General features: G+C 36.8%; 5 protein-coding genes and 1 pseudogene across 5 annotated transcripts; 2 read left to right on the top strand and 4 right to left on the bottom strand.

Annotated features, from left to right (window-relative positions):
* Positions 1 to 1199: 1199 nt before the first annotated feature.
* Positions 1200 to 2158, bottom strand: LOC120185292 (PRA1 family protein E-like). Its single transcript, XM_039189552.1, has one exon. The coding sequence runs from the start codon at positions 2014 to 2016 to the stop codon at positions 1453 to 1455; it is 564 nt and encodes a 187-aa protein (XP_039045483.1). The 5' UTR covers positions 2017 to 2158; the 3' UTR covers positions 1200 to 1452.
* LOC120184969 (receptor-like protein kinase ANXUR1) lies at positions 2058 to 12973 on the top strand. Its single transcript, XM_039189307.1, has 4 exons — positions 2058 to 2101; positions 8122 to 8160; positions 9481 to 9564; positions 10408 to 12973. Exons 1-4 carry the CDS (start codon positions 2058 to 2060, stop codon positions 12971 to 12973), a joined length of 2733 nt encoding a protein of 910 aa, XP_039045238.1.
* On the bottom strand, positions 3797 to 8058 carry LOC120185266 (ankyrin-1-like). The gene is made up of 13 exons (XM_039189535.1): positions 7904 to 8058; positions 7538 to 7600; positions 7269 to 7439; positions 7028 to 7159; positions 6724 to 6863; positions 6493 to 6579; positions 6218 to 6343; positions 5664 to 5816; positions 5260 to 5331; positions 4905 to 5006; positions 4428 to 4598; positions 4257 to 4336; positions 3797 to 3983 (listed from the first exon to the last, which is right to left on the bottom strand). The coding sequence occupies exons 1-13, from the start codon at positions 7932 to 7934 to the stop codon at positions 3917 to 3919; spliced, it is 1395 nt and encodes a 464-aa protein (XP_039045466.1). The 5' UTR covers positions 7935 to 8058; the 3' UTR covers positions 3797 to 3916.
* Positions 12974 to 14624: 1651 nt separating the features above from the next.
* LOC120184977 lies at positions 14625 to 15074 on the bottom strand. The gene has a single exon (XM_039189315.1). It carries the CDS (start codon positions 15072 to 15074, stop codon positions 14625 to 14627), a length of 450 nt encoding a protein of 149 aa, XP_039045246.1.
* Positions 15075 to 15128: 54 nt separating this feature from the next.
* LOC120184986 lies at positions 15129 to 17753 on the bottom strand. The gene is made up of 5 exons (XM_039189326.1): positions 17183 to 17753; positions 16845 to 17062; positions 16617 to 16757; positions 15632 to 16473; positions 15129 to 15546 (listed from the first exon to the last, which is right to left on the bottom strand). The coding sequence occupies exons 1-5, from the start codon at positions 17751 to 17753 to the stop codon at positions 15129 to 15131; spliced, it is 2190 nt and encodes a 729-aa protein (XP_039045257.1).
* A 2184-nt stretch (positions 17754 to 19937) lies between these two features.
* Positions 19938 to 22322, top strand: LOC120185310 (annotated as a pseudogene).
* Positions 22323 to 23308: the final 986 nt, after the last annotated feature.

Here is a 23308-nt window from a genome sequence, read left to right on the forward strand (position 1 = left end):
TAAGGTAGATTATAAGAAATGAATCATTTAAATCAATATCCACAATTTAAAATTTTACATTTGAAATTTTATAAAATTATAATTTTATTTATTTAATTATTTATTCGATAATATAAGGCTTTTATACCTTACTTTATATAATATATATGGTTGTAATATCTTTATTATCCTTCAATATAAAAAAATATAAATCTATCATTTTATTATTTAAATGATTTAATAATTTTCAGGTTAAATATTTTAAATAAAAATTAAATAATTTTAAATATTGGGATGACATTTTTTATTTAACAAAAACTAATGAATAATGTTATAAAATACTTATATGCCAAAACAAACTCCTAGAATAGCATCATGCTTTATGACACCACTATGTATGTACGATAAAACCATTCGGCTTTAGCAAATTGTAAAACAGCCAAGTTCATGTTAACTGAGCTCGAGTCAAGCTTTGCCCGAGTCGGACTCGAGTAGCTTGTGATCAGTATCGTCTCATTTACTAACCTAGCCTTTAGCAAATTGTAAAACATCCAAAGCTTATATTATGTTGAAACAAGCTGTGAATGATTAAAGGTTGTCAAACAACCATTACGAGACATGCTCTAAGACACCGAGTTTGAAAGGAAAGAATTGATTGATCTTTAGATTCATTCAGATTGTGAGCAACGAAATCAGTGATTACACTTTTGTGACTAAAACAGAGTTACTTCGGAATCGAAACAATACGATAATAAACGAATCACCTCAAAGCTCCCATGGTGTCGTAAGCATTTGCAACACAGCTTCATCATCATCGTCGTCGTCATCCCTGTCCACACCGACGAGATTTCACTTGACAATCATGTTAATTGACCAGAAGACACAACCCAACATTGCCATCTAATAAGCAGGCAGACACACCTATATTTCCAGGATATACAAACTATTAAGCCACAAGATCTCACCTCTTCCGAGGGAAGAAACCAGATAAACCAGGACAAACAGAGAAATTTCCAATAAGATCAAGGGAATCATTTTATGAAAGAAACAACTCATGCCTCAAATACTAACCACTAAAAGGAGAAACCAGAAAAACAAGGACCAAAAGACACCCTTAGATCCCCATGACACGGTTCAAAGCAAAACTCCAAGAAACCACCAACTTCCACACCAATGCCAAACCTAAAAACACCATAATATCTGCTCCAAGTTCGATTTCAACCAACCACAAGGATGAATTCATGCATGTAACAAGTAAGAACTCCAACACTATCGACCTCAAAGATTAAACTAATAGCACCTAACCACAAGCCAGACCTAAACCAAAAGCCTAACCATTAATAGGATCATTCAACAAAAATGAAACAACCAATTCCTCCACTCCATTTTCCACAACCTCAAAGTTAAACACCACTTCAAATCAACACCCATAAAAACAAATTTTTGCAACAATTCGACACCAAAGAGATCGAATCAAATCCTATTATATCCAGAAGTTGGCCTCAAAGGCTGACTTCCAACAACAGAAAGCAACCCATTTTCCTCTTCTTCACCAGGGAAACCCAAATCCTCAGTTCCTCTAAAGGCAGCATGAGCACCAATAACAACCACCGCAATAATCAACCCAACTAACACATTAACACCCACATGCGTCAATACCAATAAAAGCACAGTAGCGAAACTCAAAGCCCCCAAAACAACATTATCATCCACTGTTTTGTTGAAAATAACTACTGGGTTATCATTAAAGAGGTACAAGAACCACCAGAATATGAAAGCTATCAGAAAAACTATCATCGAAGTGGGGTGCCAAAGGAGAGTCAAGAAGAGGATCGTTAGCGCTGTAATTACGTAATTTACCCGGAAGTAGGAGACATTAAGCTTTATCCGGTCTTTGACATCGGCGGCGGATATAGGGAAGGAGAAAGAGGAGAGGAAGAATAGTTCCTGCCATGGGCGGCGCGTGTGTTTGGCGTGTGAGGAAATGAGGGTTGGGGCGGAGGTGATGGTGCCGTAAGTTGTGTTTGTTGATGGCATTTTCGGAGAAAGATTGGGTCTTTGAATGACTCGGGAAGAGGATGGAGAGAGTGGAAGGGAGATTAAACCCTAAAGTTCGGATCTTGTGGGATTCTTTTAAAGGGTTTCTTCTTTGTGAAGAATATCTCAAAAAGAAAAGTTCCAAGCTTTCTAATTTATTGAAATACCTAAAAAGGGATTCGTATGAAGAATGAGACTAAAAATCTATAGAAGAGGCGCCGTGTGCGTTAATCTAGCCCACGACCACGTGGTTAAAAGCTACACGCTCTACCGACTGAGCTAAGATGGCAATGTTGAGGATGAACTCATCTTTTTATTAATATTTCTTATTTGTAGAACAAAACCAACAAACCACAAAACTAAATCTTAATTGAATTATTATTATTGTTATTGCTTATTATAAGCTTTGTTTAAAAGCATGGGTGATAAAAAAATCCGTAACTGTTAACTGATATAATCGTTAAATTTAACAGATCGAACCATTAATATTAAACGATTTCGATGAATTAAACCGCTAAAAATAATAGTTAACGATTAAGGTTACGATTACGAATTTTGATAAACGTTTAACCCTTAATAAATTAATTTATAATTATATTTGTACATAAATAATTTAATATAATTTTTAATTATTTCTAATTTATATATATTTTTAATAAAATTGTACACAGGTAACTTAATATATATTTTTTATAATTTATAATTTTTTATTTCTTTTAAAATACATAAACATACTTACGTCAATATAAATATGTATTTATTATTAGGTACCAAAATATTGAGAGGTGTACATACTTACACCAGTGTAAGTATGTGTTAAGTGTTATACTTTTTTGTTTTATTCACTTACACCGGTATAAGTATATGTTAAATGCTACACATTTTTATAATACGATTTATGAAAAATTTTGACAAATAATTATAATAGGTTAACCTACGATTAACCTGTAACTGAACTATTAACAACAATTAACCACCTCTTAATGGTTAAGTCATAATTAAAAAATATAATAATCATATTATAATGGAAAACCGACCGTTTAGTTTGAACGATACAGTTAACCCTCCATTAATAATCCTATTGAAAAGAGAGAATATATTCAAGGGTAATAACTTAAGGAAAAGTATTTAATAATCTTACCAATAAATGATTTAAACTTCAATTTTGAATTTAGATTAGTATATTATTTTATATTTATTTTTTGTTGAATCAAATTGTTGCAAATATTTTATATTATCTAGATTAATTATTAATTTCAGCTTTTTACATGTATTTTGAGACATAACATGCATTTGACTTCTCCATCATCAACCAAATGTACTGTAATATGTTTGATAAAACGTTAAATTTTGGCATTAAAATGTGTATAACAATTAAATTTAAGTATTTATTTAAATATATATATATATATATCAATTTAATTTTTTAAAAAAATAATTACCAAATTAAAAGAATAAAATGGATAATGACATCGGTATCCTCTGTATTTTAACAGATCTTTCAATATGGTACTTGTAGTATTAAAATGTTCAATATGCCTTTAATACTTTTATTTCCACTTAGCACATTGGTCTATATATCTAACCTATCTAGACACATGAACCACTCACTATATCATCAATCGAACAAGTCAAGGGGCTTTGAAATGAATAAGCCACTTTTAAAGGACTAAAAAAACAATTTACTCATAAACCCTAAAGCATGTAAATCTCTTTCAATTGTGATGAAAATATGTGCAATAGTAATAAGAAAGTGTGTAATCACTGATGAAAACATGCGTTGAAAAAAAAAGCATGGAATTCTGATACATAGATTTGCTTTCAAAACATGCTTCTAATGTACATTCTCATGCTCATAAAACTTCCTCATCTTCTCCGTTGCTTTTGGTGTTATCAGCAGCTAAGCAGAAACTTCGGGTTTTTCCTTTTCTTCACTGTGAAACTTCCTCCCTGCTTCCACAGCTTCCCTGTAAATTTAGCAAACCCGAAAACAAAGCTAGAATCTTTTTCGCCAACACATGAATGTTACTTAGATTCGAGTGAGTGTCAAACATGAATTTGTTCAAAATTTTCCTGAATGATTCCATGTATTTGAAAAGGTCGTATCTCTATGCTCGACTACTCGTGTCTGAATATGTATCAAGACATGCATGTTACCTCCAGCAATAGGCAAAATCAATTCACTGGCAGCAAAACATGGATAACCTAAGTAGAGAGGACAAGGAGGTGAGATTACAAACCTAAAAGCATTTATGAGTTCCTTATTTTCGGGGTCGAGCTGCACACCCTCATAGAAGGCATTGGCTGCTTCATCATATTTCTGCAGTACAAGGAACAGCCGCAAATGGTTAGGAAACAAAGAATGACAATACTAGAAACTTTGACAAATGGGCTAATAGAGAGTAACATGCCTGCAACAATCGCAGAGCGGCACCTTCACGATAGCAAGCTTTTGGCCAGTCTGGTCTTAATGCTCTGCAAGCCTTTGCATCGGCTAAAGCCTGCTCAGGTTGTCCAATACGGATCCAACAAAGGCTTCTATTTGAAAGCAACGTAGCATCAGTTGGATCAAAATCAATGGCCTGTAAATGCATCAACACATGAGATTAAAGCACGTGATTAAGACACATAAACACTCAATCCAACAAATGAAACAAAACTCATTTTCCTTCATGTAATGCACCAGGCCTAGAAATCTAGTGCTAGCACATGCAGTTTTAGACCGCTTAATAGGAAAAGAGGCAGAAAAACGAGCCAAAATGCAAGTTGGAGGTTCAAATTTTAGACAGAATTTCTAGCCTGGGAACAATAGGATCCAAGTCCAATCACACAATAGAATAGCAGAAACATTGTTAATGCTTTTGCACGGGATGAGATTAACGTCTTACTTGTGTATATACATCCACAGCTGTAAGAAAATCTTTTCTTTTGAAAGCCTCGTCTCCTCTTGACTTTGCTTCTGCAGCTTTCTTCTTTGCTTCGGGTGCCACCTAGATAAATTGTTTAAGGTTAAACGAGGAGAATAATATATATGTTCTTTCATTACTTCAAACTTTTGAGTAATATATCAAATATGGATTCCAACCATGGAAATTACAAAGCAACCGCTAACCACAAACCCAAAAAAAACATGGGAATCGAATCATTTAAAAGCAACCCACTCAAAGTCAAAGAGAAGAAAGTAGCCTATCTAGAATTAAAAAAATCAACAAGATAAATCAATGAATAGAAAAAAGTGGACACCTCTGGGAGATCACTAGTTAGCAATGCAGTGTCCCTTGTTCCCTTAGCTTCCTTCAGATTTTTCATTTCCTCCTGCCAAATTCACCTCAGAAATAAATGTGGATAACCGGTGTATACAGACATTATATTCCAAGAAAAATAAGGAAGTTGCACAAAGTAGTGAAACTTGTGGCAATCCACTTAAATTCGATTGATAACTCTAATCAATTTCTTAGCACATGTACATATTAGCTAAAAGGCAATCTCAAGTTCACCATACAAAGATGTAATTAGTTGAAATTTTTTATGACATCCATATGAGACTTAAAACAGACATGAGAAGAAAAGAGTACAACCACTTTCACATTTTAAAAAAAAAATCACAATATCAAATGAAAATATGAGTAAAAAATAGACAATTGTACCAGTTGTTTGCTAGTTTCGGATTGCATGCATTCAAGAATACCATCTACTGTCCACACTGGAATGGCATCGTTTCTCGATGTTAAAGGAAAAAGAATCTCAACAGCCTTACGTTGGCCTCTGGCTGCAGCAACCTGTATGGGCTTCTGGCCATCCTGCAATGAGATGAAAAAATAAAAAATGCAGAATAAAGTCAACTAATAAATCTATAAAACCAGTACTTTATACTTCGGTGGGAATTATACATTAATTTCCTCAACAACGAGAGAAAAAAGAAACTAAAAAAACTCCGGGGAAACAATTTTTGACTGAATTTTCTCAACAATAGAGAGGTGAGTTTAACTAATCTTATTCTTATCAAACTTATGCTCAAGGTTCCAGTTCAAAAAGAGATGAGAGTTCTTTAAATAACAGCTTGGTACTGCACCATCTGACAAGTAAATGTAAGAAACTTCCCACTTCCTTACTAAAAAAATTCATACATATCAACAAAGTATCCTTCAAAACAAGACGATGATGATTATTGTCTGATAAATGAATGCATTAGTGATCTCACTTCATCAATGGCATTAGGATCAGCTCCAGCTTTCAGTAAGCTGTTTATTAATTCTGGGTTGCCATGGTCTGCCGCAATGTGCAACGGAGTTGCTCCCCCAGCTGTAATATTAACTTTGGCACCAGCCTGCACGTTAGAAAACGCAAAACTCGGTGACAACAATGAAAATGTTTCGTGAGATGGCATAAAATCAAATACAGAAGTTCCATCTTGCAAGTATTATATTGAACCGAAAAAAGAATCAAATGTACTAGATAACCAAGAAAATACAAAACCTGAATCAGCAAGTCCAAGGATGCAAGTGAACCTGCTGCTACAGCCGACAATAACGGAGTGACATTATCCTCAGTCTCAGCATTAGGCTGCAGAAGTAATCATAAAAAGCAGTAAAAAATTAAATCGCATCAAAGAAAATATTAAAAACAGAAGCATCTAAATAAAATACAGAAATTCTCTACTACTCAGAATTTTTCATTAAAGTATTATAACATGAAAAGGAAACATACATTAGCATTATGCTCTAACAAAACTTTTACAGCATCGTGTTGACCGTGACCAGCAGCCCAAACTAAAGGGGTGCCAGCATCACTTTGCGAATCAACCTCAACACCCTTGGCCAGTATATGCTTCAACAACTCAATATTCCCTGCAAGCAAAGTAGTGAATTTGAAGTAGGAATTCAAAAAGATCCAGGGACCATAGTAATATCGTACCGAACTAAGATTAGCAAGCTACCAAATCAGAATTGAAGAAAAAATAGAAACAATCCACATTCTCAGAAAAGGAACACACAAACTAAAAAGAACACACCTATTCCAGCTGAATGATGCAACGCTGTGGCACCTAAGTCACTAGGAATAGTAGGATTGGCACCACATTCTAGAAGATATTTGGCAGTGAGAGTGTGACCTTGTCGGGCAGTATGAAGAAGAGGAGTATCACCTGCATTTTTAAGTAATTTAAGAATGTAAGTCAAAGCATCTTTAGTACACAAAGAACAGAGTATTCCGAATACTTTGGTCGTGTATGATGTAAAATATCAAATGCATACCATCTTCATCTATTGTATCAACATCAAGCTTCAATTCTTCCAACAAGAATTTGCACACTTCAGTCTTTCCCTCTCTTGCTGCAAAATGAATTGCCCCTCGTTTGTTCGCATCCTTAATATCAGCCACTGTTTTTGCCAGTCCCTTCCCATCGTCAAGTTGAGCCGCAATCTCTACTCAAAACAATCATCCAAAGATAAAAAAAAAGCATTTAAGATTAACATTTAACCATTCGAATACTAAATTAAAGATGAATCATGAGTCGCCTTACTCTTGAGAAGATCAAGATTCCCGGTACAAGCTGCATTCAAAAAGTTTTGAATTTTCTGCCTTACTGCAATAAAAACAGAAACAAGTCCCCAAATTCAAATTCAAAGCCATCGAATATTTGCATTCAGAGCAGAACAAACAAAAGAAAATTCTTCAGCTAAACTACATATAACCGAAAAAATCATAAACTTCCATCTATAATACACGCATAAAGAAGTAAGGAATCCCACTAAAATATTCAACTTTTATTGCTCCAAAGGAATCAAAGTTCTATCCTGAATGAATTAAAACTTCAAAAAAAAAAACCCAATAAACAGCAATGCAAAACTATATGCATAAAACACAGATAACTGAAGAAAGCGGGAACCTGCAAGGGCAGCTGAAGCATCAGAAGCCATGGTTACTGTTTCCTCCGTAAAACCCTAAGCAGAATTATGTCTCTTTCTTTATTGCTTTCGAGAAGGTTTGCTCTTAAAGTAGAAAAAGTTGCGAACTTGAATTGAAACAGTGGGCTGTTATTTACTAAAAAGAGGTTTCCGGGGCCTTTAGGGTAAACGATTTACAACATTTATAAGAGTTCTAGAGATGGAATGTAATTTGCCCTTTTTATAATTTATTAAATTAGTTAATTTTAAAATTAAATTTTAAATTATTTATGAAATTTATATCTTAAAATGTAATACAATTTTATTAGTAAATTTACGAAATTTATTTGTGTTATGTATTTTTAATGGCACGATGATAAATTTATTTGAGTTTGTTGTATATTATACCCTGTATAATTTAATTTCTTACTTTTTTATCTTTATTTATATTAGTTGTTCGTTTTATGTTTGGTCCAAATGGCACTGGCCTTTTTCTTTTTAAACGAAGCAATACCTGGAAATGCTTCACGATCACCCTTTCTGGTACATATATATTTTCTTTTTAATATGATTGCATCACAGAGTATGCCACAGCCTGCGCCCAATGCCTTAGCCTTGTCTTCACTAGCTCTGGATCTTCCCCTGGTGAACGCAAATCGCCAAATGGCACCATATTTATGTCTGTATGAATGCATGTATAGTTAGTTTGTGTGTTTTGGGTATGACATAATTACACAAATAATATTGTTTATATGAATGATAATTTTGTTTTATATATATATTTTTTGAAGCATTTTAACTTTAACGTTTTAATTTTTTATCAAAATAATTTATGTTGGATGAAAACTATTAGTTAACTAGTGATTAACGTGTGTTGTCGACGTGGCATGTACCATGCCATCAAAATGATAGCACGGCATCTATCATATCACCTAAAGTGATTGTGTCAGATGTCACATCGTATAAAATGATGATATATCATGTGTGATACAATCATTTTGAGTGACGTGACAAGTCAATGAAATGTGTTGATCATTAGTCAATTAAGTTTTCATTTATTATGAACTATTCTAACTAAAAATTGAAACTTTAAGGATTAAAATATTAAAAAAAATGAAGTGATCATTGTGTAAACGTTAGAGGCTAATGTTGTGATTATGCCTTTTTGGGACTGAAACGTTACCTGGGATACAAATCTTCCAATCTGAATCACTTCCAGGACTTCCTAAAGAAGATGACCGATCGCTGATCGATAATGTCGACGATGAGCATCGGCTTTCAGGGGTCGAGACTGGGCACGGAGAAAGCCGGCGGTTTACGGCGAAATAAAGGTCTAATGCAGGCAATGTGCTTGTTAGTTTTTTACCTCCTTCTTCATTGAATCTGAATCCGAGCTCTAAGCACCCTCTAAGTTCATGCAGGTCTTCATCAGTCGATCCATCCACTAATCCCATTCTTTCCTCTCCCTTGACGAAGAATTTGGCGACGCCTTCTTTCCCAAGCAATGTCCCGGAACGTGTCGACCATCGATAACTGCTTTGATAAATATCCCTTGTTGTTGTTCTTCATCAATGGCAAGCACCAAGGACATGAGTTCCAAATCTTCCATTTCCGAGTCGCATAATGACGTTGACGGTGTGATGGCCTCTCTTCTTGGCTCTCTGTCCTTCACCATATCCTTGTTCATAATCAACGGAACTCGAATCGGAAGCTTGTTTTGTTGCGTCTTACCGGCCGCCGAAGGAACCCGAGCTAATGCTGCCGGCGGCTGAACAACGGTAAACAAAGAAGTGAAGTGATTGGGGAGGAGTGCTCTGTTGGAAATAAGCAATATATTGCAAGTTCCATGAATTTGCTTCTTTTAAAATTTTCAATGCATGATATATAAAACAACACCAGCTCTACCAGGTTAACGCCATAGAAGATTTCGAAGCCTTAAATGGAGAAAGAAAATGAATGTAATTCGTTAAGGATGCTTCTGGTTGAATAACAACCATAAAAAAACACGGTTCTTGTGTATTTTGCAACAAGCTTTTGTTCTTACTAGCTGTCTGATATCTTGTCTGAACGACAAGTGTGATACAGATTCTATTAATATCAAGAACAGTATTAAGAAAACAAACTAACAACTTAATACATTCTGGTAATCAGTAGGAAAAACAAGTAGCTTTTTTTGTCTGTTAAAAGAGTTGGAAACAACGAGAACTGAGAAAGTAACAGTTTCAACATGAACAATTCTAAATTTAGCAATTTTTCGCTCTCAGTTTCCAACAACTTTTTTTTTTGTTTCTCAACATTATCTTCTTTGTTTGTCTTTCTGGTTTGAACCCTTTAATAAAGGGAAGTTGGTTCAAACCATGGAAGAATATGGGATTATTTAGACTAATCTCTTAAACTTCAAAACCCCAAACAAATAAACTAGTTTAGGGCGTACAGGAGAACTTAAAAAGATTTGTTTTTGTGTTCTTGCTTTGTTTTCCTCTACGCCATTGATCATGTTCCTTAGGGTTTTGTTTCCATTTTCTAACACCGTGAAAAACAGACAACGTTTATTGCTTTCCATTGTCTGGTTTTCTCTCAGTTTCAATGTCTTTGTTCTTGTTTCGAGCAAGCCTTTGGCCGTGGCCTGTGGTTCCAATGGTGGTAAAGATGACGATGGAAGGAACTGGGAACCAGACGAGAAGTTCCTTAAAACATCCGGTAGTTCAACTCAACTTCAAGCTGAGTATCAAGACCCTTCACTTCTTACGATAATCCCATACATGAATGCTCGGATCTTTACGTCGCCGGCGATGTATCGGTTCCCGATAAGATCGAAGGAACGATACCTGGTCAGGTTTCATTTTTATCCTTCAGCTTACCCCAAATTCAACATCAGCAATTCATTTTTCTCGGTGACTGCTGGGGGAGTCACCCTGATGACCAATTTCAGTGCTGAAATCACATGTAAAGCCCTCACGCAGGCTTATCTCGTACGAGAGTATTCGTTGGCACCTTCGGGTTCCGAGTTTCTAAACATCACCTTTACACCTAGTACAAAGTACACCGACTCTTTCGCGTTTGTAAACGGGATCGAATTGATCGCCATGCCGAATCTATTCGGCGAGACAACTGTGGTGGGATATGATTCATCCGACCTCGATGTTTCGTCCGAGAATTTTCAAATGATGTTTCGGTTGAATGTTGGTGGACAGTTTATTCCTCCTAGCAAGGATTCCGGAGGCCTTTTGAGGAGTTGGTATAATGATGATCCTTACATTTTCGGTTCTGCAAATGGCATCCATACTGAGGCGAACAAACATGTTCAGATCAATTACGAGCAGTTGTCTCGTTCTTTGGCTCCCGAAGATGTTTATAGGACAGCTAGAGAAATGGGACTGGATTGTGATTTGAACTTGAAGTTCAACCTGACATGGTTGTTTCAGGTTGATGCCAATTTCACATACATTGTGAGATTACATTTTTGTGAATTCAAATATGACATGGCGAACCAGAGAGTTTTCAATATTTACATCAACAATCAATCTGCGCAAGCTGATCGGACTCCGGCCGATATATACGCATGGACAGGAGGAATGGGTATTCCAACTTACAGAGATTATGCAATATCTGTTAATGATGGCACAGGTGATGAAATGATTCGGATACAAATGAGTCCGTCCACCGAATCGAAACCGCAGTACTACGATTCTCTGCTCAACGGAGTTGAAATATTCAAGTTGAATGATGAGAACAAGAATTTGGCTGGAAGCAATCCGCAACCATCGTCCATGCTTCTCAAAGCAGGGAATGAGCCCATGAAATCTTTCGTGTCCAAGTCCAACCATAGCTTTGTGATTGCAGGGGCTGCAGGAGGAGCTGCAGCAGCTTTTGTGGTGGTTGCACTGGCGTTTCTCGCCTACAGAAAGAGGAAACGAGGCGGGTTCGACTCGCATACGTCGAGCTGGCTTCCGCTCGGAACCTCCCAGACAACCAAGAGCAATAGTAGCCATGCTTCGGCATTGGCTCAAGGCCTTTCTCGCCGTTTCTCCATATCAGAAATCAGACAAGCCACGAAGAATTTCGACGACTCTCATGTTATTGGAGTCGGAGGCTTTGGTAAGGTGTACAAAGGAGTTATCGAAGGAGGCACCAAAGTGGCTGTCAAACGATCCAATCCGTCATCCGAACAAGGAATTAACGAGTTCGAAACCGAAGTCGAGATGCTCTCGAAGCTGAGACACAAGCATTTGGTCTCACTGATTGGTTTCTGTGAGGATGGTGGTGAAATGTGCTTGGTTTATGACTACATGGCTCTTGGGACATTTAGGGAACACCTTTACAACAACAAGAAACCTCATCTTTCTTGGAAACAAAGATTGGAAATCTGCATTGGAGCAGCCAGGGGACTTCACTACCTTCACACAGGAGCAAAATACACCATCATTCACAGAGATGTAAAAACAACAAACATTCTCTTGGATGAAAAATGGGTTGCTAAAGTTTCGGATTTCGGGCTGTCGAAAACCGGTCCTGAAATGAGTCAAGGCCATGTAAGTACGGTGGTAAAAGGCAGCTTCGGTTACCTAGACCCCGAATATTTCCGAAGACAGCAACTCACCGAAAAATCCGATGTTTACTCCTTCGGTGTCGTCCTATTCGAGGCCTTATGCGCTCGACCAGTCCTGAATCCCAGCCTTCCAAAGGAACAAGTTAGTCTTGCAGATTGGGCACTCCTTTGTCACAAGAACAGAACACTAGAAGAGATCATTGATCCTCATTTGAAAGGGAAAATAGACCAAGAATGTCTACAGAAGTTCACAGACACAGCAGTGAAATGCTTATCGGATCAAGGAATAGAGCGGCCTAACATGGGAGATGTCCTGTGGAACCTCGAGTTTGCTCTTCAGCTGCAAGAAAGCTCGGATACATCCGGCAGTTTGATCGACCGAGACATTCCCGCATCAGGAGATTCCGACGTAAGAAGCCAAAGACAAGGAAACAGCAGCCAAGGCAGTGACATTGAATTGAATGAAGAGCTTAACAATCAGGATGACATCTTCTCTCAACTTGTCCATCCACAAGGAAGATAAAGGAAACAAAAGAGTTAAAAAAAAAACCCTCCATGGATGGAACTGAAGCATTATAGGAAGCACAAAGCAGTGCTGGTATTGTACAATTTCTAAGCTATAGTGATACTTTAGTTAAAAGTTGTATTTTATTGTAAGAATGATTTGCTGTGTGATGGTAGACACTTAATTTCGCTATATAAATTCAGAAAACAAATTCAAACATACTTGACTCTTGATTATTGAAATTTGAATCTAACTTATATTTTAAACGAGTTTAATTTTTGTTTATCCAATTCCACTTTTCAAACCTAATGTTTTTTTTTATCGAAACTATCTTAAATTTGTTGATTTCTTTTAATGTGTTACAAGTATATTGATTGAATGTGTTGATCAATTCTATTGTTTTTACAATTTAATTAAACTGCTGTAGTGTTTTTTGAAGCATAATTCTGAACGAGGCACCAGTGGTCTAGTGGTAGAACAGTACACTGCCAATGTACAAGGATGATCTTCTCCTAGTTGGTCAACATGTTTTTACTTTGCTGTTTTGCCGCAAGGAATGGTTTAGTGGACTCTTACATGTTTCCTCCCTCTCAGCCGCACGTTTCTTTCATCTTGAGATTCACAATGGGGTCATTGTAATTTATAGTATGAAACTTTTTGAAAACTAAATACAACATTTGGGAAAATTTTGTTGCATATAATAGTCCATGTTTTCATGAAGTTAGATGCAAGGATGATCTTCTCCTAGTTGCTTAACATGTTAGTGCAATTCACAAATTGGACCATGAAAGTTTACCTTTAAAAGCTTTGGAATCCTATGTGAATTGGTCAAAAAAAGAAATTTGACATATAAAAGTTGGATTACTCAAAGTGAACCCCATCCAACAATCACAAAAGGATAATTACTTTGATCCAAAAATTAGACTATATATTGACTATACATGACTGTTGTGGCTTTTAGGACTAATTTTCAACGTCTTTTTCAACAAAACAGTTAAAAAGGATTGCCTAAGGGGTGGCATAATAAGAATGGATGACATATATAGTGGTGTCACCAAGTTGACAATTCAACAGAACACTTGTAATATCCGCCTGCTAAATCTTTTATACTGCATTACCAAAATAAAACAAATAAGCAGGCCTGTATGACTTTGTCGTACGTGAGTTGTAGCAAATTATCATTTTGGTCCTTATTTTTTAAAACTATTTTTCTTTAACGTTTGACTAAATAGTTATTTTAACCTTTATTCTTTTTCCTAAAACATTTCAACCCCCAATGTTTCATTTAGGGTTGTAGAAAGTCTGTGTATCTTGAACCATTAAAACATAGAAAAAGAAAAGTTAATAGTCTGATAATGAAACAGGTTGTTTATCAGCTGAACACTATTGTTTCTGCTACTAACATGTTATTGTCTGCACAGAATAACAACTTAAAAAAATACTTAAAGTCTTTGGCCACCAAAGCACCAGTGGTCTAGTGGTAGAGTAGTACCCTGCCACGGTACATATTTGGGTTTGATTCCCGGCTGGTGCATTTTCATGTTTTTGCTTGGAGGACTCTTATATTTTTTTTTGGATAATTAATTTTTTATTACCCAAAGTAACAGTAAGTTGTTACAAAAAACAATTCAATCAAAAGAACAAGGACGGGGAACAACAAACAACAAAACTAGTCTATACCCCAATGAGTACAAAGAGCTAAATTTCTGCTATCTGTTCTATTAATATCCCTATTACTTAGAATGGATCCAACTATATCCTTAATAGCATTGACAATTCCTTCCTCAGTTCTGCAACTTCCTCTAAAAATCCTTCTATTCCTTTCTTCCCAAATGGTGTAATTGAAGGCGCACCATGAGAGCTTCAGAATACTAGAAATCAAAGATTTACCTTTCCATGATGCGATCGCCCAGTCCAGCAGGTTGTTCCATGTTGAGAAATGTGTGTTCAAACCGGACAGTTGGAGGATTGATCTCCAAATAGAAGTAGTCTTCGAGCACTCAGCAAATAGATGGTCTCTAGTTTCCTTTGTATCCGAGCAGAAAATACAGAGATCACTGGGAACGAGCCTGAATCTTTGCAGTCTGTCCCTCGTTGGTAGGTGATTCAAAATTACCATCCAGGAGATAATGCTATACTTTGGGACATGGAGAGGGTACCAAATCAATTTATGCTAATGAACTTTAGTATCTTTATGACGGATCACTTCCCAGATTTCTTTTGTACTTTTTGTTGTTGTGATCGGAAGTGATTGAGCAGCACTGCTGAGTTTCTGCATTCGCCTGAAGGACCAAGTAGCACTCGGGTATTCATCCATGGTAAAGAAATCTTGTTGCTTAATAATATAGTTATGGATCCACGCAACCCATAGAGAGCCTTCCCCCGCGAGTAGTTTCCTGGTAAGATGAATTAGGCAAGCCTTATTCCAGGTCTTGAGATCCTTTAGTCCGAGGCCTCCTTCGGATTTAGGCTTACAGATGTTCCCCCAACTCACCCTTGCACCAGATACAGGAATGTCCGAGCCTTTCCAGAAAAATCTGGAGCATAATTGTTCAATCTTCTTGATAATGGACTGAGGCAATATAAGCTGCCTGCACCAAAAATTTGCAACACTATAGAGAACGGTTTTAATAACCAGCAGTGAAAATCTCGCATTTGCTTACATTAAGCTTCAACCCTGAGAACTCATAGAAACAGTCCAACACAGTAATGACACCCATAATAGACTCAAGATTTCCTTTGCAAAAGATTAATAAATCATCAGCAAATGACAAGTGAGTAAGTCCACTTTTTTTGCATTTAGGATGAAAGGTAAAAATCCCTCTGATAGCAACATTATTGAGAATATTAGAAAGGACATTCATTACCAGAACGAACAACGTAGGGGATAGAGGGTCTCCTTGTCTGATTCCCTTGGCTCCCTTGAAATATCCAACCAAGCTTCCATTGAGAGAAATAGAATATCTAGCATCCGTATAGCAAGATACAATCCATGCAATGACTAAAGGAGGTAAATCCAAAGCTTTAAGAACAGCCTGAATGAAGTCCCAATTGATGGAGTCGAAAGCCTTTTGAAGATCAATTTTAAGTGCACATCTAGGCGAAATGTTCTTCCTCCCATATCCTTTAACAATTTCCTGAGCGAGAAGAGTATTGTCAACTATACTTGGCAGCAAATTCGTAATTATGTTGACAATAATCTTTGTGTTGGTCTTATAAATAACAGAACAACATGAAATTGGGCGGAAGACAGAAACTTTGCTAGGATTCGACTTTTTTGGAATCAAAGCAATAACGGTTGCGTTAAAGGCTGGATAGATATAAGATTCTTGAAAGAAATACTTAATAGCCTTAATAAAATCATTGCCAACCACTGGCCAAGCTTTCTTGAAAAAGAGAGCAGTAAATCCGTCGGGACCGGGGGCCTTGTCATTACCTTGACTGAAAATAACTTCTCTGATCTCATCACTAGTAACTTCCTTGACAAAAGTTTCGGATTCTTCAAAAGAAGGAATATGCTACATCAGATCTTTAAGAAGTGTAGGAGGGCATTCAATAACATTAGGGTCCTTGGAGCCTAATAGAGTTTTGAAATACTCTAGTATCTCCGAAGACATATCATCAAAAGATTCTAGTTTTCCCCCCGATTATTGACAAGAACCCTTATAGTCTGTCTCTTGTTCTTAGTAGCAATGATCGAGTGAAATAACTTTGTGCATTTGTCACCCTCCTTAAGCCAATGCAATTTAGCTTTTTGTTTTAAGAACATTGCCTCAACTTCTTGTAAAGATTTGAGCTCTCTCTGCATCTCAAGTTCTTTATCAAAAGAATCAACTCCTCTTAACGTAAGAATTTGCTGCCTTTCGAGTTCTTATCTCTTTTTCCTAACTCGGGCTTTGATGTCACTGAAGTAGTCTTTATTGAGCTGTTTAAGGCTAACTTTGAGGCGCTTAAGCTTTAAGAATAAAGACTTCATAGGATTGCCTTGAGCTGCCAAACTCCATGATTGACTAACAATATTTAGAAACCCGGGATGAAGTGTCCAACAGTTGAAAAATTTGAAGGGTTTGGGCTTATTAGAATGAGCCTCTTTGTGAAGATCAACCACTGCCATACAATGATCAGAAGGACCAGGAGCTTAGAATTCCATAGAAGAGTGAGGAAAAGATTCGAACCAAATGGGATTGGTGAGAACTCTGTCAAGCTTGCGAGCAATGTAATTTTCACTTTGTTTGTTGCTCCAAGAGAAAGTAGGACCAAAGTAAGGGTGATCATGTAACTGTAAGTCCTGAATGATTTCTTGAAAATCTAGCATATCAGAAGAAGTGAACATACCCGTAAACTCTTGGTCATTGCTTTTGTAATTGTTCAAGATGACATTAAAATCCCCTCCCAAGAGCCAAGGTATATCACTGAAATTTGAATCGAGATGCCGGAGTTCTTGCCAAAGCTGTCTTCTAGTAATACCGTTATTACTACCATAAATTGCGGTGATGATGAAAGGAACATTTTTAAACCGACCTTTGACAGTGATACTCTGATCTGTTGCATTGCATAAGGAGAAATCCAGTCCATTCCTCCATAGAAACCAAATTCTACCATTCACTGCAAATTCATAGTTGGTGAGAACATTCCAATTCTCAAAAGAAGTAGCTAAAATATTTGCTGATTTTTCAGCTTTCACTCTAGTTTCCAACAAACAGAGAATATCTACATTATTCTGGGCTGCCCTTCGAAGGACTTGGCCTTGTTTTAGAGGATTATTCAATCTTCTTACATTCCAGAATGAAATGATCATCTTCCCTGGGTTGAGGAGCCCGAGTCCCCTCCCTTACTTCCTCCTGAAGAACCCTTAGATTTGTCAAGGTGAGCCTTCTTTTTAGTTCTGAGTTCTTTTAACAAAACTGCAACACCAGAGGTTGTTGCTCTAACTTTTTTACCTTGATTCTCTGTAGAAAGTTGTGTTTCATCAATCGTGTTTAAAAGTTCATATATGTTGCTTGACCCTGTTAATGCATTCTGAACTTTAACAGTTCTTCCTATGCTTTTTTTATTAAGAATTGTAGTTGCAGAAATGCAATCAGCAAAACTGCCTGGATGATCTGTTAGTTTCGGGTTTCCTTCAGCATTAACATTAAGATCAGAATCGGCTCCTTGAATGATGACAGTGGGGGAATCTGGTTTATTGGAATCACCCGAGATATCAGAATCACTTACTGAATGTTGCGCCCCTATGCAAATTTGGTTTCCTGTAACATTATCCTCTAATGATTGGATCAAAGAAACATTCGAACCATCAGCTTTTAAAATTTGATTTCCTTCAGGACAAACAACTTCTAGAGCCGTGGTGGCTGGAGTGACAATATCTTTTTTCCTCCAAACCATTGTTGAAGCTTTAGAATTAGGATTATGCTTACACCCTTTAACACTATGACCAAACACATTGCAGAATTTGCAGCTTGGAGGCATCCACGGCACCTCAACAGCAATCGAAGTTGTTTGACCGTTATTAAGAACCACATCAATAGACTCGGGAATAGCATCTGACGCCCTAATTTCAACACACACTTTGACGAATTCTACTCTAGATTTCGTGGCAATGATAGAATCCATTGAGAGGGGGTAACCTATGGCACTTGCAATATAACTAAGGCCTTCGCATGAAAATAATTCTAAAGGAACATTATATAAGTGTACCCAGATTGGAATTCTAGATAAATCGAGATGCAACTTTGCCATGTTAGGAACCTATTTCCTTAGGATTAGGGGTTTTTTGAAGATGTGCCATGGGCCATTCTCCAATACCCAATCCCGTGCTTGTTCTGAACTAAACGAAAATATGTAAAGATTGTTACCAGCATAGCTGACCTGCAGTTTTGCTCAGGTTTTCTCCACAGAGAATCGAGGATCTGTTGCAGGGAAACGAGTTTGGGAGCAGCTCCTAAAAATTGCCCAACAAGCGAAAGACTCCATTCAGCAATACCGCCTTCGAACACTTCTGGAGGTGGATGGACAGTTGGAATTCCATCTCTCGAGAATTTGGGGGAAAGTATTGCAACTGATTTCCAGTGGGGCACGAGAACAGCTTACGCCAGTCCATCAAAAACCGAAGGGGTTTTAAACAAGCTGGAGAAGAGTGAGTGAGAGAAGAAAACTTTGAAGAGACGAACGGAACGCCGGAAGCAAAGCGGCAGATTTCTCAGAAGCCATTAGCCCCGCCAATGTGTACTGAGAGAAACCCCATTCTTTTCCCTCTCTGATCCTCAGTTTTCTTTAACGAATCTTCAAGTAGCGCTAAAGGAGTGAAATATTAGGGTCCTCATAGAAAGAGATTCAAGCTACTTAAAAAATCTTGAAGATGAACTCCGTAAAGATCTTGAATCAATTTTGGAGGATGATGAGAGTGTATAGAGGGAAAAGGCGCATTGTGATTTTCCTTTTTCTGCAAGGTAAATCGTATGTTTTCTTCTTATTCACGAATCACGGTTTAGCTTTTGTTTTGTTTATGTTTTTTTTTTCATTTGGTCGATTGGATTGATTAGTTGATTATCCGACTAATCTTTGAGCTATGTTCAAGTTCTGCTGCTTTTCTCATTTAATTCTTCAATCTCTTTTGGTTTGTTTGGACATCCATAAGCGTAAAATCTTGACTGTGGTTTTGACTCATTTCACTTCAATTCCTGATTTTGTTTATAGTTTAGGGTTTATTTTTAGGGATTATTATGTTAGCTAATCTCTTTTTGGTATTTTTTTTTCATTCGGTCAAGATTAGTTGATTATCCGACTAATCTTTGAGCCATGTTCACGTTCTGCTGCTTTTCTCCCTTAATTCTTTAATATCTCTTGGTTTGTTTTGAGATCCATAAGCCTAAAATTTTGACTCATTTCACTTCAATTCCTGATTTTGTTTTAACTTTGTTTATTCAATCTGTGATTTCCTTGAAGTTTAATCCGAACTGTATATTTAGAATCATCAATTAGCTTTACTTTTTGGTACTTAGAGGCTCTTTGATTACCAAAGACTAAATTTTGTGCTAAAAAACTATTGCATGAAACTTGTTTTAGTTAGATGAGGAAATTGTATCTAAAACAAAAGTGCTCAATCTGCTTCTTGGAAACTATAAAACTAAGCATAATTTGGGAAAATTTTGTTGCATATAAAAGTCCATGTTTTCGTGAAGTTAGATGCAAGGATGATCTTCTCCTAGTTTCTTAACGTGTTAGTGCAATTCACAAATTGAACCAAATATATGAAGAGGGAACCATGAAAGTTTAGCTTTAAAAGCTTTGGAATCGTATGTGAGTTATTCATTAAAAAAAATCTGAAATATAAAAGTTGGATTACTCAAAGTGAACCCCATCCAACAATCATAAAAGGATAAATACTTTGGTTCAAAAATTAGACTATATATTGACTATACATGACTGTGTGGCATTTAGGACTAATTTGCAACGAAACAGTTAAAAAGGATTGCCTAACGGGTGACATAATAAGAATGGATGACATATATATATAGTGGTGTCACCAAGTTGACAATTCAACAAAACACTTGTAATATCCGCCTGCTAAATCTTTTGTACTTCAGTTTTTTCTTTGTCTGTTGTACGCTAACAAGAAAACCTTAAGCTCATAACAAAAGAAAGAACAAAAAAGGATCAGTAAATGGCTGAGCAGCAGCGGACTGTTGAGATTCCGAGAGTGAAACTGGGAGCACAAGGGCTTGAGGTTAGATTTTGTTCTTACAGTAGTTAATGTGAAAAGCTGTTTCGAAGTTGCATATAGGCCCTGAACTCTTATCATTTTTAAAACTGTTCCTCTATTTTCAGTTGAACTGTAGAATTTGCAGACTGTAGAATTTTGGATTAAGAAAACATGATTTTCTTTGGTAGGTTTGGAAGCTAGATTTTGGCTGTCTGGGGCTTACTGGAGGTTACAACGACCCTGTACCTGAAGAAGTTGGGATATCGATTATCAAGCACGCGTTCAATAGAGGAATCACTTTCTTTGATACATCAGATATCTATGGACCCAAAATTAATGAAATTTTGATTGGAAAGGTGAACATGCTTGGACAAACTTTTTATATTTTCAACCTCAATTGCAACTACTTCCTGGTTTTGCATGCCACACTGATGTGATTTTATGATTTTATTATTATTATTTTTATTGTTAAAGGAACTTCTGTTTCTGTGGAACAAATACCTTTTCTCCAGGCACTGAAGCAATTACCAAGAGAGATGGTACAGTTAGCCACAAAATTTGGTATCGCAAAAGTGAACGCAACCGGTGTCCTAATAAATGGTACTCCTGAATATGTCTGTGCCTGTATTGAGGCTAGCCTGTAGCGTCTGGATGTGGACTATATTGATCTCTACTACCAGCACAAAGTTGACACCAATACTCTATAGGATACTGTAAGTGCTGCAATCATCTTAGATACATAATACCAAGTGATATATTGATCTTTAACTGGTTGAAATATATGTCTTTAGATGTCTGAACTCAAGAAGTTGGTGGAAGAGGGGAAAATAAAGTACATAGGCTTATCTGATGCTAGCCCTGAAAGCATAAAGAGAGCACACGTGGTTCATCCGATAAATGCTTCGTAGATGGAGTGGTCGTTGTGGACTCGTGATATCGAGGAACAAATAGTCCCCCTTTCCAGGTTTGTTCGTGTATCTTGAATAATCAGAATTGAAAAAAGACTAGTTAACTTCAAATCCAAACTATAACCCTACTATTTTTTTCATTTCCTGGGTTTGAGAGTAGAAACTCAATAAGCACATGCTACCAACCATTAATCCTTTCACTTCTGCCAGCCAAATCATGGTGAATGCATATCTAAATGTGTTCATCTATGTAGGGAACTTGGAACTCGGATTGTTCCATATAGCCCTCTCGGTCGCAGTTTCTTTGGCGGAAAAGGAGGGGTGGAAACCTTGCCTGCAAATAGTTTACTAGTATGGGAACTAACTCATTTGTCTTTAACCTAGCCTTAATCTTTGTATGGTAAACTGATTGCCAACTTTTACTTTTAAGCAACATTTTCCAAGGTTTCAAGTAGAGAACTTGAACAAAAACAAGACCTTATATTTGAAAATCGAGAAGTTGGCTGAGAAGCATGGATGTGCCCCTGCACAATTAGCACTTGCTTGGGTTCTTCATCAAGGGGACAATGTAGCACCGATTCCCGGTGAGTCACATTCTGTAATCTGTAACTTCTTGATACCCTGTTGATACTTCAACTAAAATCCACAGCAGAAGTAGAAGAATTGGCATGAATCTTTGCACCAAATTTCCTTGTTTAGAAAATAGCAGTAGGACCAAAGCTTTGACCCTTTCTTTCACATTGTTATATAGGAACAACAAAGTTCAAGAATCTTGATAATAACATTGATTCACTGAAAATAAAGCTCACTAAAGAAAATTTGAAAGAAATCTCCAACACGATTCCAATAAATGAGGTGGCAGGTGATCTTTTGCCAGAGGGTTTTAGTCAATTGCACCGGAAGTTTGGCTAATTGTACCTTTTATTAAGACACCAGTTGCGTCCCATCTTGCAACACCAAATTTTGTGGCTAATTGTACCTTCTCTCTTGGTAATTGCTTCAATGCCTGGAAAAAAAAGGTATTTGTTTCATAGAAAAATAGGTTCCTTTAACAAGAAAATAACAATAATAAAAGCATAAAATCACAGCAATGTGACCAGCAAAACAGGAAGCAGTTGCAATTGAGGTTGAAAATATAAAGAGTCTGTCCAAGCGTGTTCACCTCTCCAATCAAAATTTCGTTAGTTTTGGGTCCATAGATATCTGATGTATCAAAGAAAGTGATTCCTCTATCGAATGTGTGCTTGATAATCGATATGCCAACATCTTCAGGGACGGGCTCATTGTAAAATCCAGTAAGCAGCACACAGCCAAACCCTAGCTTTGAAACCTACCAAAGAAAATCATGTATCTTAATCAGAAATTCTACAGTCTGCAAATTCTACAGTTCAACCAAAAATGGAGGAATGGTTGTAAAAAAGATAAGAGTTGAGGGCCTATATGCAACTCAGAAACAGCTTTTCACTTAACTACAACAAGAAGAACAAAATATAACCCGAAGTCCTTGAGTTCCCAGTTTCACTCTAGGAATTTCAACACCCTGCTGCTGCTCAGCCATCTTTTGCTCCCTCTTTGTTCCTTCTTTTGTTGATGAGCCGAGGGATTTCTTGTTAGAGACCCGATTTTAACCAACAATTTCCGGATTTGCCAAAATGACCAACAAAATCGCAATGCGATCGCTAATTCGCAACGCGATCTCCATTATCGCAAATTCGCGTTGCATTTTCGCAATGCGATAGTTGG

Source organism: Hibiscus syriacus, unplaced genomic scaffold (genome assembly GCF_006381635.1).
Source record: "Hibiscus syriacus cultivar Baekdansim isolate YM2019G1 unplaced genomic scaffold, ASM638163v2 tig00003973_pilon, whole genome shotgun sequence".
Classification (NCBI taxonomy): domain Eukaryota; kingdom Viridiplantae; phylum Streptophyta; class Magnoliopsida; order Malvales; family Malvaceae; genus Hibiscus; species Hibiscus syriacus.